This window comes from Macaca mulatta, chromosome 20 (genome assembly GCF_049350105.2).
Source record: "Macaca mulatta isolate MMU2019108-1 chromosome 20, T2T-MMU8v2.0, whole genome shotgun sequence".
Classification (NCBI taxonomy): domain Eukaryota; kingdom Metazoa; phylum Chordata; class Mammalia; order Primates; family Cercopithecidae; genus Macaca; species Macaca mulatta.
In genome coordinates, this window is record NC_133425.1 from 67,720,278 (window position 1) to 67,738,341 (window position 18,064).

General features: G+C 40.6%; 1 protein-coding gene across 18 annotated transcripts in view; it reads left to right on the forward strand.

The window, feature by feature from the left end:
• PMFBP1 (polyamine modulated factor 1 binding protein 1) overlaps nucleotides 1-18,064 on the forward strand; it is a 262,936-nt gene that overhangs the window by 218,487 nt on the left and 26,385 nt on the right. For 14 of the 18 annotated variants that reach the window (XR_013411099.1, XM_077984485.1, XM_077984489.1 and 11 more), the window contains 2 exons: nucleotides 4,165-4,413; nucleotides 8,106-8,327. Coding sequence is in view for 17 of the 18 variants with exons in the window: in XM_077984485.1 (XP_077840611.1) it covers nucleotides 4,165-4,413; nucleotides 8,106-8,327 (471 nt within the window). In the remaining variant the exon portion in view is untranslated. The remainder of the gene's footprint in view (nucleotides 1-4,164; nucleotides 4,414-8,105; nucleotides 8,328-18,064) is intronic. The other 4 variants (XM_077984500.1, XM_077984497.1, XM_077984498.1 and 1 more) reach the window with 1 other exon arrangement.

Genomic DNA, 18,064 nt, shown 5'->3' on the forward strand with positions numbered 1-18,064 from the left:
TTGCCCAGGCTGGAGTGCAGTGGTGTGATCGTAGCTCACTGAAGCCTTGAACTCCAGAGCTCAAGTGATTCTCTCGCCTCAGCCTCTCAAGTAGCTGGGACTACAGGCACGTGCCAACATGCATGGCTAATTTTTTTATTTTTTATTTTTTGTAGTAATAGGGGTCTCGCTATGTTGCCCAGGCTGATCTTGAACTCCTCATCTCAAGCCATCCACCCACTTTGGCCTCCCAAAGTGCTGGGATTATAGGGGTGAGCCACCATGCCTGGCCTGATAAGAATTTTATTGGATATATACTAAAATAAGCCCTTCTGAATTAACCTTACCCCAGATGTTCACTCCTTTGCATTAATTCTGTCCATGTTAAGTACTTATTTGTGATCATGTTTTTTCCAGGTAGCTCCCCACCCTGTTAACTTACTATATAAGCAGGAGGACTCAGGCTCTTCAGAAGCCCCTGTATCCATGCATGTGCACGTACACACAGAGATGAGCACACCACACATGCTACTCCCAACTCTCTTCTCTCCACACCTCATTCACAGATGAGTTGTGAGACTAGCAGTGTTCTTATCTTGAAAAGAATGAAAGCCCTAAACAACAACATTTAATATAAATGCTGGCAATTATAGCTACACAAAGTAAATACAAAATTTAGCTTTGTTCAGCTTAGAAAAGAGGTCTCATCAACTTTCCCCTAGTCACATACACTGGATTCAGGCCAAGCATTCAGCGTGTCTTTGCCTAGGATTTCTTTTGCCTGGTGACCACAGTGGGTCCATTTTCTCTGTCTGTCTTCTTAATTCTGAGGCACTCAGGATGAGACACTTCCACTAGAGCTTGGAAAGCATCATTCGGATTGTACTGACACAATCAGCTATCATCTTTCTGGTTCTGGACTGGGTTGAGCCTCCTTTACCTTCTCTGTGCTGCCACCACCACTCTCAGTAGAGGTTTTTTGTCTTTCAGTTCCAGCTCTTACTGAATTAATCTCATTAAAATTCCATCTCCCCAGTTACTCAGACCAAAACCCTGGCATCATCTGTTATGGATGACCATCATGTCCCATCATCCAACCTGTAACCCAGCAGCAACTCCTGTGTCCTGTCATTTCAAGATACATCTAGAACCCAACCACTTCTCCCACCCTCCATTGCTACCGTCTTGGTCCACGCCGTCATCCTTTGCCTGGATTATTGCAGTAGCCTCGTACCTGGTCTTTCTGCTTCTGTCTTTGTCTGCCTAGAGTTGATTTCCGATAAACAGCCATTGTGTCCTTCATAAAAGCTCAGGGAGATCATGCTGCTCCTCTGCTCAGTACCCTCCAAAGGTCTTTCATCTCCCTGAAAGAAGGCAAAGTCTCGAGAATGGCTATACAGTCCTAAAGACCTCACCTTCTTTTCCTATCTCACTCCATCAGGTACAACTTTCCCCCTTACTGTCTCTGCTCCAGCCAGAAAAAAAAGTGGCTGCAACCCCTGGGGCTCCTCAAATATCACCAGGCATGCGTCCACCTCCAGGGCCATCTCTCCCTAGAGCATTCCAGATGCCTTCTTTTGCCTCCTTCAAGTTTTGGGTTAAATGTAGCTTCTCAATTTGGTCCTCCATGCAAACATTTAATTCAAAAATATAACCTCCTCCATCCTGGCATTCCTCATCCTCCTCCCGTTTCACTCTTCCCTACTGCGTTTTGTCCTTCTAATACACTACATATATACTTGCTTAGTTTTCTCTCTCCCCATATTAGATGCAAACTCCACAAAGTTGGGATTTGCCTGTTTTATATAATGCTATATCCCCATTACCTAGTGTAGTTCTTGATATAGTAGGTGTACCACATTATTTGCTGAGCACATTAATTAAATGAAAATATCATACTCACACAAAGGCTAGTATGGTTAATGTTCATAGCAGCAGTATTCATAATTGCCAAAAACTTAAATAACCCAAATATCCATCAACTGATGAACAGATAAACCAAATGAGACAGAGTCTCACTCTGTCACCCAGGCTGGAGTGCAGTGGCGTGATCTCAGCTCACTGCAAGCTCTGCCTCCCGGGTTCACGCCATTCTCCTGCCTCAGCCTCCTGAGTAGCTGGAACTACAGGCGCCTGCCACCACGCCCGGCTAATTTTTTTTGTATTTTTAGCAGGGACGGGGTTTCACTGTGTTAGCCAGGATGTTCTCAATCTCCTGACCTCGTGATCCACCTGCCTCGGCCTCCCAAAGTGCTGGGATTACAGGCATGAGCCACCACACCCGGCCTCAAATACTGATTCTTGCTGCAACGTGGACAAACCTCAAAAATATTACGCAGCCAGGCACAGTGACTCACACCTGTAATCCCAGCACTTTGGGAGGTCAAGGCGGGCAGATCACATGAGCTTAGGAGTTTGAGACCATCCTGGCCAGCATGGCAAAACCCCATCTCTACTAAAAATACAAAAATTAGCTGGGTGTGGTGGTGCATGCCTGTAATTCCAGCTACTCGGGAGACTGAGGCATGAGAATCGCTTGAACCAGGGAGGTGGAGGTTGCAGCGAGCCAAGATCACACCACTACACTCCAGCCCAGGTGACAGAGACTCTGTCTCAAAATAAAAAATAAAAAATATATATATATGCTAAATTAAAGAAGCCAAAAAATGACATATTATACAATTCCATGTGTGAAACATCTAGAAAAGGCGGAAAATCCATAGAGGCAGAAAGCAGATTTGTGGTTGCCTGGAGCTGGAGGAAGGAGCAGGAGTGACTGAAAATGGGCATGAGGAAATTTGGGGGGTTGATAGAAATGTTCTAAAACTGGATTGTAATGATGGTCACACAATTCTATAAGTTTATTACAAGTCATTGAATTGCACACTTAACAATGGTTGCATTTCATGATATGCAAAGTATACCTCAATAAATCTGTTTTCAAAAAGTTAATTTAAAAATTGGAAAGCCACTGTATTAGAAGTACTCTGTTAATGAGGCCAACGCCACAGGCTCAAACACTTGGAAGCCAATGAGATTGCTTGGACTCTATTTTCATTTCTTTCGTTCAATACATAGGTATGTATGAATCTATAATCTAGGCCCTATAAGAGCGGACATGGCCCTGCCCTCCAGGAGTTTATAATCTAATTAGAAGTTAAAATGCACAGAAATAATTACAGACAGAATACAGAATACCACATTAAGGACATGCTAGCAAAGTCTGTGGTACTGGTGCAAAGACAACTTTGCAGGGAAAAAACAGGAAGGAGAGCAGGATTTAAACAGAATCTTAAAGAATGAGTAGGAGGAGAATAAGCAGGGTTGGATGCTAAGGACTGCCCACAGGCTACCCTCTTTATCCACCTTTTCCTCACATGTCATTGTCATAAGGGATGCTGGAAAGTATAGGAAATATAGAAGCATCAGCAACACAGGGATGTGTCCTACCAGCAGAATACCTGATACAACATAGGTGCTTAGCCTGTGTCTATTGAGTGAATGAATGAATGAAGAATGAATGAATGAAAATGTAGGATAAGACTAGCAGCATTTCAGGTAGATTGTGGATTAGCAAGAAGAGATCACACACACACACACACACACACACACACACACACACAGAGTCAGCATCTACAAGGTCACATCTTCCTTCAGGAGAAGGAGACAGAGTCAGTGCCCAGATGTACCTGAACAATATCTCTGGCTCTCATTTTTCAGCATTTCAAAATCCCCAAGAACTCACCATTGACTCATTGCAATGCTCCTTTACCCAGGTGTTTTTAATACCAAGTTTAGTCCAAGAACCATGGCCAGAAATCCATTTCCTTCCAAGTCACTAGTGTTATCTTTATATGGGAAGGCAACACCTGAGCATATTATTACACATATCTCTCTAGGTCCTTTATGTGTATATTTTTTTCTTCTGACCTAAATAATAAGATTTTGGTGGATAGGAACCATTTTTTTTCTTCTATTGAATTCGTCTTACTGAGTGGGAATACTAAGTGATACGTTTCCTTGTGAATAGAGTGAAATGTTTAATAAGTTCTCTGTAGATGAAGAGATAAAAAGATGGATAGATGGATGTGAATGACTGAACAAATGAAAACAATCCTGGAATGAATATACATCCTGAGTGATGACCTTTTAAAGCCTTTTGTGTATATCCTGTCTCTATTGTAGAACAAGAAGCAAGCACAGGCATTAGCATTCGAGGAGTCAGAGATGGAATTTGGGTCCAGTAAACAGTGTCATCTGAGGCAACTCCAGCAACTGAAGAAAAAATTGCTGGCCCTTCAACAAGAACTGGAGTTTCGCACAGAGGAGTTGCAGACTTCTTACTGTTCTCTCCGCCAGTATCAGTCCATCCTAGAAAAGCAGACTTCTGACCTGGTTCTTCTGCATCATCACTGCAAACTGAAAGAAGATGAGGTATAGAAAGATTAACCATGGAAATACCCCACATTCTTAGCTACCTGCAGAAATCAGACCAAGCCCACTAGAAAGCAGATGTTGGACTTAGGAGAGCTTTGCAACATCTCAAGCAGGTTTTATAAACTTTCCCCTTTAATTCTTGATCTTTTTGAAGCTGAGCAGAAGGAAACTAAACTGAATGGTGTAACTGGGTGAGATCTCCAGTATTCATACATGTGGAATATGTGGAATGTGTGTGCAGGCATGTGTGTGTGTATGTGTGTGTGTGTGTGTGTGTATAAGCCCATCTTCTCCATTCTATTACCATTGCAATTTAAATGCAAAAGACTGTGGGTCTCTGAGGGTTATAAAAGAGGTATAAGGTCCATTAAATCCACCATTTTTAGAAAAATAAGGTCTTGATAATATATAAATTCCTGGCACCTGCACACTAGATAAGATAACCAGACGTTGACGTTGACTGGGAGTCAATCATTGAGAGTACCAGATAATTTTTTCAGACTGGAGTTTTAGATCATATAGACTTCACTTAAGTATATTCAGGGCATTAATTCCCATTCATGTTCCAGGGTGGTATTTTCTAAGCCAAAGAGTAGCATCCCTGCAGAATCCCAGGTAAATTCCAAGGACCCAAAGCTGCAGCACTAAAACCACTTGAGCAGTGATAGCACTAGCTGCAGTAAACCATGGGTTCTAAGTGATGGGACAGACATACTCTTCCATCCTGGGGTTTCCCCTGGCATTTTCTTTCTTTAGATTTAAAGATAAAATTTCAAGGAGTTAGGTTCTATTTGAAGGACAGAGAAGAAAAAAAATTTCAAAGAGTGTTTTGGATGGTGCTCTTGCTTAAGGACTAACTTTAAAGACTTTAGGAGCAACCTTAAAGACCATAAACTTTTTTAAAAGGGAATATTGTCACCTAGTGAAAATTTGCTGAAAAGAATTGAGAGTGGGAGGAACAGAGAAAGGTTATTCTAACCCTACAAATATAATCTGTGACTAAGCCTGTGCATACACACATAGTTTTAAAAAGACAGTGCAAGGCTGTGTTAAAACTTACTGGTTCAGTACAACTTAAAGAAAAGGGTCCAGCCTGGATCAAGCGACCCTGAATGAGTTAGGATTCTATTTAGCAGCATATAACAGAAAATGAATAAGCTAGTTTACTTCTGTGTCATATTTAAAAAGGTCAGAGACAGGTGGTCTGTTGCTGTTATGGCAACTGCATGTGTCATCAGGTCTAAGGGTCTATCCTTGGGTTCCATCATCATCAGCTCAGGGCTTCCATTCTCTAAGTCACCTGAGGTGCCTCCTGGAGCTCCAACCGTCACATCCTTTTTTTTTTTTTTTTTGAGACAAAGTCTCACTCTGTCGCCCAGGCTGAGGTGCATTGGCCCAATCTCGGCTCACTGCAACCTCTGCCTCCCGAGTTCAAGTGACTCTCCTGCCTCAGCCTCCTGAGTAGCTGGGATTACAGGCACGTGCCACCACGCCGGGCTAATTTTTGTATTTTTAGTAAAGATGGGGTTTCACCATGTTGGCCAGGCTGGTCTTGAACTCTTGACCTCGGGTGATCCACCCATCTTGGCCTCCCAAAGTGCTGGGATTACAGGCATGAGCCACCATACTCGGCCACATCCTTGTTCCAAATAATCCAGATAAATGGGCAGGGGACCAGGTGACAAGGGTGGAAAGGAAAGGCACACTCCCCTCCTTGTAAGGACACTTTCCGGAAGCCACAACACCTTCACTTAAATATCACTGGCCAGAATTAGTCACGCGGCAACAGCTACTTTCTAGGAAGCCTAGGAAATGTGGTGTTTTAGGAGGTGCGTTGCTGCCCCCAGTAGAGTCAAGGCTCAATTACTAAGGAAGAGCGGGAGAATAGATATGGGACTCAGCAAACAACACTCACTGTCAAAGATCCCAAACCGAGAAAGCACTGAGAAAATGATTTTAGACATTCTGCCAAGTTCCCCCAATGTCTTGTTGCACAGCCTCATCAAACTTCTGTCTAAGGTTGGGTTCACTCAACAGCAGACCCTAAAACAAGGATATAAATACAAGTAACTAATTCCGGAGGTGATTCTTGCAAGCACACGAGCAAGTGAGTCAAAGAAGGACCGGAAGCCCATAAAGAACATTGGTATTGAACAGACTGCTTGCTTGGTCCCTCTGGGGAACTCTGGCAGATAGTGTAGGACATGCCTCAGAGTGAACCCAACACACCCCAGTCACTGGTTGAGGGCTGCTCCTGAGGGTGTTGACTCCCCAGCGCTTCTAACCTACGCTGTCTTCCCTCTCTGGTTGAATGGGCTTCTGGTATCAGAGAAGCCCTCAGGCAGAGTTGAATATGCTTGCAGTGGGAATGGGGTTAGCTTGCAAAGAAATAGCAAGTGCCCAGGGGATATGGGCTGGCCACTGATAGCTTCGGTTACAAATATTTGGATATAAAATATTCCTCTCTTCTCCTCCTTACATAGTAGATACCTTACACAAAGTTATCCTTTCCTGAGAAGAATCTCAAATGACAGGCAGCAAGTATAATGAGCTTCAACTAATGGAACATGTTCTATCAGCATTCTGCATTGGATTATTTAAACTAATATAAAGTCATCCTTGATGACTCTTCTGCTGTTAACTCCTTCAACACATCAGATTCGAGTCATACGATTTAGCACACTCAACTACCTACAGCTGTTTATTCATTTTAACCCATATCTCCCCAAGATTGTGAAAGTTTTAAACTCTTTGAGGGGTGAGCATATGTCTAGTATGTATATATCCCCTCTGCCCTTAACACAATGCTCATGAGCTTTCAATAAATATCTGTCCGTTGGTTGACTAATTACTTGATGAGGAAGAAAATAAATCTAAATAAGGATTGTGCAAATCCCAGAGGAACTTTGGATCATGTTCCCCACCTATCTCTTGGGAACTTAGTGGACATCGCCCTGTGTGCAGGAGAAGGTCTACATTTTCTAAGTTCAACTTCTAGAGAATGCCTGGAAAGGAAAAACTACCAGCATTTCAAGCCCTTAAAAAAGACAGAGCTATAAAAATTCATTCCTCTTAGTCAACTAGCAAGTATTTACTGAGTTCCTACCACATGCTGGGCAGAATAGGAAATGGATATGGTCCCTGCCTTAAAGGAGCTTACCTCTAACTAGGCCATCTTTTTTTTTTTTTTTTTTTTTTTTTTTTTTTTTGAGACGGAGTCTGGCTCTGTCGTCCGGGCTGGAGTGCAGTGGCCGGATCTCAGCTCACTGCAAGCTCCGCCTCGCGGATTTACGCCATTCTCCTGCCTCAGCCTCCCGAGTAGCTGGGACTACAGGCACCCGCCACCTCGCCCGGCTAGTTTTTTGTATTTTTTAGTAGAGACGGGGTTTCACCGTGTTAGCCAGGATGGTCTCGATCTCCTGACCTCGTGATCCGCCCGTCTCGGCCTCCCAAAGTGCTGGGATTACAGGCTTGAGCCACCGCGCCCGGCCTAGGCCATCTTTTTTTATTTCCAATCATTAACATCTTGACATTACATACTGTAGCTTTTAGATCTGTGCAGCCTCTCTTCTGTTCATCTGGTCTTCTGGTTTAGATACAAGACTTCTCTGCAGGGAGTCTTACAACTGCATCCCTTCCTCATTACATGCTTCCATGGGCTCAATGTGGATTTATTCCTATACCTACAGGTGATTCTCTATGAGGAGGAAATGGGAAATCACAACGAGAACACAGGGGAGAAGCTCCATTTGGCACAGGAGCAACTCGCCTTGGCCGGGGACAAGATCGCCTCCCTAGAGAGGAGCTTAAGCCTCTACAGGGATAAATACCAGTCTTCCCTGAGCAACATCGAGTTACTAGAATACCAAGTGAAGATGTTGCAGGGGGAGCTCGGCGGGATCATGGGTCAGGTAGGACTTAAGCCAGGCCATTCAATCCAGGCAAGTGGACGTGCTCCCAGGTGGTCCCCTCAGACAGTCCCAGCCTCCTCCACTGGAAACCCAAACCTTAACCCAAACGTCATTTCCTGCCCTTGATTTTGTAGCCCTCAGGTTTTGAACCTCCAGCTTTCACATATGCTGTAAGATCACTTCTTCACAATTTTGAGGCTCTTTAATTAATATAAAGAGCCACCACTTCAAATAACGCCAAAAGAGAATTACCAAATAAGCTCCAGCCCCGCTGTTCCCTGTGGGGTTGGCTGAGCCTTTGCTGAGATTGCATCACAGCTCATCACCCTCTGCCCAACCCTGCTTCCTTCCTCTTCCTTTCACAGGTGTTAATAGCAACAGCTCTCCCTAACAATGTCCAATCTTTTGTTAGTTCTCATGGGGGTCCGGCAGGGGGCTCTGCTAGGCCACCGGACTCATGCAAACCACAACTTCAGGATCAAATAGGAGGAAAAAGCTATGAAACATGGGAAAGAAGAGTCAAAACACCTGGTTTGTTTCTTTTTCTTTTAACTGCTGTTTTTAATTACACAAGTAATACAATTATTATAGGCTTTCTAGACAGAAGTACAGAGATTAAATATGAAAGTCTGCCTTCAACCTCTGCCCCATCATTCTCCTCCTCTTCTTAGGTAATTACTTGAATCATATGTTGAGAATCCTCTTGGGGCTTGTGCTATATACAGTTACATATATAAATGGGTGGGAGGTTATTTTTACCTAAGTGGTTATCAAAGTGGTTTTAAAACTTACTTTCAAAATGCATTTTTTTTTTTTAAGACAGTGGTGCAGTCTCGGCTCACTGAGGCCTTCATCTCCCAGGTTCAAGTGATTCTCCTGACTCAGCCTCCAGAGTATCTGGGACTACAGTCACATGCCACCATGCGCAGCTAATTTTTGTATTTTTAGTAGAGACAGGGTTTTGCCATGTTAGCCAGGCTGGTCTCAAACTCCTGACCTCATGTGATCCACCCGCCTCAGCCTGCCAAAGTGCTAGGATTACAGGCATGAGCCACTGCACACAGCCTAAAATGCACATCTTAACAATTTATTTTACTTACTACCTTGTATTCTGTAGTAGGGATGTACTACTTATTGACTTGTTTTTTCCTCTCTTTACAAACAGGCTGTAATTAACTTCCTTATTTCTTTTGGATAATTCTTGAAGTGTGATTGCTGGGTCAAAGGATATGCTTAGTTTTATTGTTTAAAGATACTTCTAAATTGTATACCAAAAAGGTTCTACCAGTTTACACTTTTACCAACAATAATTAAGAGAGTGTATTTCCCCACTCCCATCCACACTGTGTGTTTTCATTCTTTTAAAGTTGTGCTAAATGCTGATGGGTATGGGGAAAACGTTGACTGGTTACAATTTTCATTTCCTTAGTTCTAATAGTTGCAGTTTGGGTTACCCAGGAAGCCAGCTCGAAGACAGAGTAGTGTGCAGGACATTTTTAGGGAGAGCTCTTGGTATTAACACCAGTGAAAGGAAGGAGAGGAAAGCAAGGTTGGGCAAAGAAAGAAGTTGAGCTGTGATGAAGTCTCTACAAAGGCCTCAGCCAACCCCACAGAGCTAGATGAACCTCAGAGCCTTGCTAAATTGAAGGGAAGGGAGCTGGCCTTTAAGCCTCCATGTCATCAACAGTTATGGGATGTGGGCCCCCCAGGGAGAGATGCGTGGCCTTGGGCAAAGCAGTTTTCTTCAGCCTACACAATCCCAATAAAGGGCAGTAAGTCCTACATTGCCAAAGGGGATCTGGAAAGCCCATCACAGTCTCCACCACACTTATGAAGTATTGAGCACTATTCATAAGCGTATTGGTCATATGGATTTCTGTTTCATGAATTACTTGTTAACTCATTTTTTACTGGGTTGTTAGTCTTTTTTTGCATTGGTTTATAGGAACTTCTTAATATATTACAGGTAATAATGCTTCATTACGTATGTGGCAAATACTTTCTCCCAGTCTGTAACTTTTCATTTTACTTTATTAGTGGTATTTTTCACCATACAGAAGATTTTAATTTTTATTGTTATTATACTTTAAGTTCTGGGGTACATGTGCACAACGTGCAGGTTTGTTACACAGGTAAACATGTGCCAGGCTGGCTTACTGCACCATCAACTTGTCGTTTACATTAGGTATTTCTCCTAATGCTATCCCTCCTCCAGCCCCCCACCCACCGACAGGCCCTGGTGTGTGATGTTCCCCGCCCTGTATCCATGTGTTCTCATTGTTCAACTCCCACTTATGAGTGAGAACATGCAGTGTTTGATTTTCTCCTCTTGTGATACTTTGCTGAGAATGATGGTTTCCAGTTTCATCCGTGTCCCTGCAAAGGACGTGAACTCATCCTTTTTTATGGCTGCATAGTATTCCATGGTGTATATGAGCCACATTTTCTTTATCCAGTCTACATTGATGGGCATTTGAGTTGGTTCCAAGACTTTGCTATTGTGAACAGTGTGGCAATAAACATATGTGTGCATGTCTCTTTATAGTAGAATTATTTATAATCCTTTGGATATATACCCAGTAATGGGATTGCTGGGTCAAATGGTATTTCTAGTTCTAGTTCCTTGAGGAATCGCCACACTGTCTTCCACAATGGTTGAACTAATTTACACTCCCACCAACAGTGTAAAAGCATTCCTATTACTCTGCATCCTCTCCAGCATCTGTTGTTTCCTGACTTTTTAATGATCACCATTCTAACTGGCATGAGATGGTATCTCATGGTGGTTTTGATTTGCATTTCTCTAATGACCAGTGATAATGAGCTCTTTTTCCTAAGTTTGTTGGCTGTATAAATGTCTTCTTTTGAGACGTGTCTGTTCATATCCTTTGCCCATTTTTTGATGGGGTTGTTTTTTTCTTGTAAATCTGCTTAAGTTCTTTGTAGATTCTGGATATTAGCCCTTTGTCAGATGGATAGCTTGCAAACATTTTCTCCCAATCTGTAGGTTGCCTGTACACTCCACTGATAGTTTCTTTTGCTGTGCAGAAGCACTTTAGTTTAATTAGATCCCATTTGTCTATTTTAGCTTTACTTGCCATTGCTTTTGGTGTTTTAGTCATGAAGTCTTTACCCATGCCTATGTCCTGAATGGTATTGCCTTGGATTTCTTCTAGGGTTTATATGGTTTTAGGTCTTACATTTAAGTCTTTAATTCATCCTGAGAGAGTTAATTTTTGTATAAGGTGTAAGGAAGGGATCCAGTTTCAGCTCTCTGCACATGGCTAGCCAGTTTTCCCAGCACCATTTATTAAATAGGGATTCCTTTCCCCATTGCTTGTTTTTGTCAGGTTTGTCAAAGATAGAGGATTGTATATGTGTGGTGTTATTTCTGAGGCCTCTGTTTTGTTCCATTGGTCTATATATCTGTTTTGGTACCAGTACCATGCTGTTTTGGTTGCTGTAGCTTTGTAGTGTAGTTTGAAGTCAGGTACCATGATGCCTCCAGCTTTGTTCTTTTTGTTTAGGATTGTCTTCGCTATGCAGGCTCTTTTTTGGTTCCATATAAAATTTAAAATCTAATTCTGTGAATAAACTCAGTGGTAGCTTGATGGGGATAGCATTGAATCTATAAATTTCTTTGGGCAGTATGGCCATTTTCACGATATTGATTCTTCCTATCCATGAGCATGGAATGTTCTTCCATTTGTTTGTGTCCTCTTTTATTTCCTTAACAGTGGTTTGTAGTTCTCCTTGAAGAGGTCCTTCACATTCCTTGTAAGTTGGATTCCTAGGTATTTTATTCTCTTTGTAGCAATTGTGAGTGGGAGTTCACTCATTATTTGGCTCTCTGTTTGTCTGTTATTGGTGTATAGGAATGCTTGTGATTTTTGCACATTGATTTTGTATCCTGAGATTTTGCTGAAGTTGCTTATCAGCTTAAGGAGATTTTGGGCTAAGACATTGAGGTTTTCTAAATATACCACCATGTCATCTGCAAACAGAGACAATTTGACTTCCTCTTTTCCTAATTGAATATCCTTTATTTCTTTCTCTTGCCTGATTGCCCTGGCCAGAACTTCCAATACTATATTGAATAGGAGTGGTGAGAGAGGGCATCCTTGTCTTGTGGCAAATTTCAAAGGGAATGCTTCCAGTTTTTGCCCATTCAGTATAATATTGGCTGTGGGTTTGTCATAAATAGCTCTTATTATTTTGAGATATGTTCCATCAATACCTAGTTTATTGAGAGTTTTTAGCTTGAAGGGCTGTTAAATTTTGTCGAAGGCCTTTTCTGCATCTATTGAGGTAATCATGTGGTTTTTGTCATTGGTTCTGTTTATGTGATGGATTACATTTATTGATTTGAATAATGAATTTGAGTTGGTTCAATAGTGTGTTGAACCACCGTTGCATCCCAGGGATGAAGCCGACTTGATCATGGTGGATAAGCTTTTTGATGTGCTACTGGATTCGGTTTGCCAGTATTTTATTGAGGATTTTTTCATCGATGTTCATCCGGGATATTGGTCTAAAATTCTGTTTTTTTGTTGTCTCTGCCAGGTTTTGGTATGAGGATGATGCTGGCCTCATAAAATGAGTTAGGGAGGATTCCCTCTTTTACTATTGATTGGAATAGTTTCAGAAGGAATGGTACCAGCTCCTCTTTGTACCTCTGGTAAAATTCAGCTATGAATCCATCTGGTCCTGAACTTATTTTTGTTGGCAGGCTATTAATTATTGCCTCAATTTTAGAACCTGTTATTGGTCTATTCAGAGATTCAACTTCTTCCTGATTTAGTCTTGGGAGGGTTTATGTGTCCAGGAATTTATCCATTTCTTCTAGATTTTCTAGTTTATTTGTATAGAGGTGTTTATAGTATTATCTGATGGTAGTTCGTATTTCTGTGGGATCGGTGGTGATATCCCCTTTATCATTTTTTATTGCATCTATTTAATTCTTCTCTCTTTTCTTCTTTATTAGTCTGGCTAGCGGTCTATGTATTTTGTTGATCTTTTCAAAAATCCAGCTCCTGGATTCATTGATTTTTTTAAGGGTTTTTTTGTGTCTCTTACCTCCTTCGGTTCTGCTCTGATCTTAGTTATTTCTTGTCTTCTGCTAACTTTTGAATTTGTTTGCTCTTACTTCTCTAGTTCTTTTAATTGTGATGTTAGGGCGTCGATTTTAGATCTTTCTTGCTTTCTCTTGTGGGATTTAGTGCTATAAATTTCCTTCTACACACTGCTTTAAATGTGTTCCAGAGATTCTGGTATGTTGTGTTTTTGTTCTCATTGGTTTTAAAGAACATCTTTATTTCTGCCTTCATTTCGTTACTTACCCAGTAGTCATTCAGGAGCAAGTTGTTCAGTTTCCATGTAGTTGTGCGGTTTAGAGTGAGTTTCTTAATCCTGAGTTCTAATTTGATTGCACTGTGGTCTAAGAGACAGTTTCTTGTGATTTCTGTTCTTTTACATTTGCTGAGGAGTGTTTTACTTCCAATTTTGTGGTCAATTTTAGAATAAGTGCGATGTGCTGAGAAGAAAGTATATTCTGTTGATTTGGGGTGGAGAGTTCTGTAGATGTCTATTAGGTCCACTTGGTGCAGAGTTGAGTTCAAGTCCTGGGTATCCTTGTTAATTTTCTGTCTCATTGATCTGTCTGATATTGACAGTGGAGGTATTAAAGTCTCCCAGTATTATTGTATGGGAGTCTAAGTCTCTCTTTGTAGGTCTCTAAGAACTTGCTTTATGAATCTGGGTGCTTCTCTCTTGGGTGCATATATATTTAGGATAGTTAGCTCTTCTTGTTGCATCGATCCCTTTACCATTATGTAATGCCAGAATATTTTAATTTTTATGGAGTTGAATCTGTCAGTCCTTTATAAATTCTAGGTTTTATATCTTGCTTAGAAAGGCCTTCACTGCCTTCAGGATTATAAAAGTTTATTGTGTATTTTCTTTAGCACTTTTATAATTTTGCATTTTTATGTTTTTATCTTTAGTCCATCTGGAATATATATTTTATATGTATAATGACATAAGGCTCTAATTTTATTGTTTAAATGGATATCCAGTAGTCCCAAAACCATTTATTGAACATCCCAGGCCTTCCACACTGGTTCAGGTACCAGCTCACAAACCGATTCTTCTGTACACGGGACCTTCTCTGGATTGTGTATTCTTTTTATCTTTCTGCCAGTTCCTGTGCCAGTGTCAGAGTTTTTTAGTGACTTTAACTGGTAGCTTGTTTTAATAGATCCTGAAGGTCTTCCTTCACTTTTCTACACTTTCCATTTTTTCTTGGCCATTTGTTTGTTTCTTCTCTTAATGAAATTTAGATTCATGTTGACTGACTTTCAAATTATGTATGAATTTGGGGGAAATTAGCATGCCCTATGGAATATAACATATTTCTACTTTTATGCAAGTTTTCTTGTGTATCCTTCAGTAAGATTTTGTACTTTTCTCTGTAGATCTCACATATTTCTTGCTATGTTTATTCCTAGACATATTTCAGTTGTTATTGGTTTTATAAATGGGATCTTTTATACATTTAATTTTATTAAATTATTTTTTTTTTTTTTTGAGATGGAGTTTCACTCTTGTTGCCCAGGCTGGAGTCCAATGGGACAATCTCAGCTCACTGCAACCTCTGCCTCCCACGTTCAAGCAATTCTCCTGCCTCAGACTCCCAAGTAGCTGGGATTACAAGCATGTGCCACCAGGCCCAGCTAATTTTGTATTTTTAGTAGAGACGGGTGTTTCTCCATGTTGGTCAGGCTGGCCTCGAACTCCTGACTTCAGGTGATCCGCCTACCTTGGCCTCCCAAAGTGCTGGGATTACAGGCGTAAGCCACCAGGCCCAGCCAATTTTTTTTGTTTCTGAGATGGAGTCTCACTCTGTCACCCAGTCTTGAGTGCAGTGAGGCAGTCTCTGCTCACTGCAACCTCCGCCTCCTGGGTTCAAGCAATTCTTCTGCCTCAGCCTTCTGACTAGCTGGGACTACAGGTACATGCCACCACGGACAAGTAATTTTTGTTATTTTTGCAGAGACAGAGTTTCACCATGTTGGCCAGGCGGGTCTTGAACTCCTGACCTCAAGTGATCTGCCCACCTCAGCCTCCCAAGGTACTGGGATTACAGGTGTGAGCCACCATGCCTGGCCTAATTGTATTATTACTGATACATAGGAAAACTTCTCTCTTATCCTGCTACCTTACTGAGCTCTCTTACCAGATTTTCACTTGACTGTCTTGGATTTTCCTAAATTGCTTTCCCTTTCAAAATTTACATAACTTGTTTTCCACCTTATCATATTGACCAGCACCTCTAGAGCAATGTGGAATTGTGTAGCCTCTTTGCCTTGCTCCTCAATTTAAAGGAAGTAATTCTTGTATTTCACTATTAAGTATAATGCCTGTTTTTGGCTTCTTTTCAATCTCCTTTCTCAAATTGCAAATATGACTCTCTATATTTAGCTTATCAAGAATTGTTATGAGGAATAAAGGATGAATTTTATCAGATATTTTTATTAGCATCTATCCTTCAAGGAAGCAGATTGCATGAATAGATTATCATATATAGTAACAATCTTTATGTTCCTGGAATAAACTCTACTTTATCATAACACATTATTAATAATTTTAATGAACTTTACTAAATTTATTAAAAGTTAATTTTTTTCATCCATTTTCAGAAATGAGATTAGTTTGATGGCTTAAATGTTTGTGCTTTCCTCACATATTGGTGTCTGGATTATGCCATCCTAATATAATGAGCTGGAAAGCTTTTTACCTCCTTTTAAATCTCTGGAACTGTTTATATAACATAGGAAATATCTATTTCTTTAGTATTACAAATAAACCCAACTGTTTCTCATTACTGTGCTCAGCATTCCCTTCACCTCTTCTCCATTCTTGCAGTTTTCCTTGTGCTGTAAATAATTCCTTCTTAATTCTTTCAGAAACAATTGTGGGTGGCACAATTTCTCAGTATTTCCATGTCTGAGCAAGGTTTATTTTGTCATCATCCTTGAATGCTAGTTTGGCTGTATATACAAACTTTCAAAAGCATCTTCCCTTAAGTCTTCGAAGATACTGCTGCATTTCCTTGTACCACCCAGTATTAGAGACGCATTGTTAGATATCAATGTGTTTCTCATTTTTCGTAGATTACCTGTTTTATCTCTTTGAACACTGGAGGTTTTTAGGCTCAGGGGGTTAAGCCACTCAACACTTCACTAACCCTTTTAGTCTGAAGATCGACATTTTTCTTCACATCAGAGAATATTTCTCCTATTCCTTCTAAATTAATTTCTATTTTTCATCTCATAGTATTAAGAAGATATTGGGAGCTGTAGATATCTTCTTCCTTGTTAGCTTTTCTGTTATGTTTTCCAGTCATTTGCCCCTATAGACTCTGTATTACCTACATGAACATTATTTACAGTCAGTTTTAGATTTCTGCCTGGCCTTTCTGCAGCTTGCTCACGGGGGGTTTTCATGCTCAGTGAACATGTAGTATTCCTAACTTTGCATGAAAAAGCCCGGTTAGGGAGACAAGTTTAATGGGGAAAGGATCGGCCATCCAAACTAGAATTTTTTTTTTTCACCATGTATATCAATTTACCCCCTTATAAATGCGAACCAATAAGAAGGCAGTAACCTTCATGCATGATTTCAAACGATCTAGGGAAAGACATTTTAAAAAAAACAAACAAACATGGTTCAAGGAAAATAGCCATACTCATATTGATGACAGTGTTAAGTGTTAATTTCTTTGAAGCACAATAGTACAAGATCCAATTTTAAACATGATCTGGGAGTCCTACTTCTATGAATTTAATGTACACAATTACCAGAATAAATACTCAAAGATTTATGTGCAAAAGTATTCATTTCAGCTTTGTTTCAGAAAAAACAATGTGGAAACAACCTATATTCTCATCAGTAGGAAACCAGATTCACACATTTAAAAGCAATTTAAAAGAACAAGATAGAAGCACATGTACTAGCATTGATAAATCTCTAACACATCTTGCTGAGTAAAAAAACATATTTTTTATGTTTTAAAACCCAACATAATTTATATTGTAGAGATTCATTTATATTATGTAAATATAGTATAAAGTTCTAGAATATGCACAGACTGTCATCTCTGGAAAGTAAAGAGATAATGAAATTAGAAGTGATGGTCGAAGAAAAATTCAGATCTGCCTGTAGTGTTACAATGTTTTAGAGAGACAATATAAATATAATTACCTGTGTAATTTGAAATTAGTTTTAAAAGAGGAGTAAGGTAGATCAATAAGTAACAATATGAAAACTATCTTAAATTAATTGTCAAGTGAAAACACAAAGTTTAAATACTGTATAGAAGACTCATTTGTCGGCCGGGTGTGGTAGCTCAGGCCTGTAATCCCAGCACTTTGGGAGACTGAGGCGGGTGAATCACCTGAGGTTAGCAGTTTGAGACCTGCCTGGCCAACATGGCGAAACCCCGTCTCTACTAAAAAATACAAAAAAAATTAGCCTGGCGTCGTGGCGTATCCCTTTAATTCCCACTACTTGGGAGGCTGAGGCAGGAGAATCGCTTGAACCCGGAAGGCTGAGGTTGCAGTGAGCCAGGATAGTGCCACTGAGCTCCAGCCTGGGTGACAGAGTGAGATTCCATCTCAAAAAAAAAAAAAAAAAGACTCATTTGTGTAAGAAAAAAAGTGAGAGTTATATGTGTATAC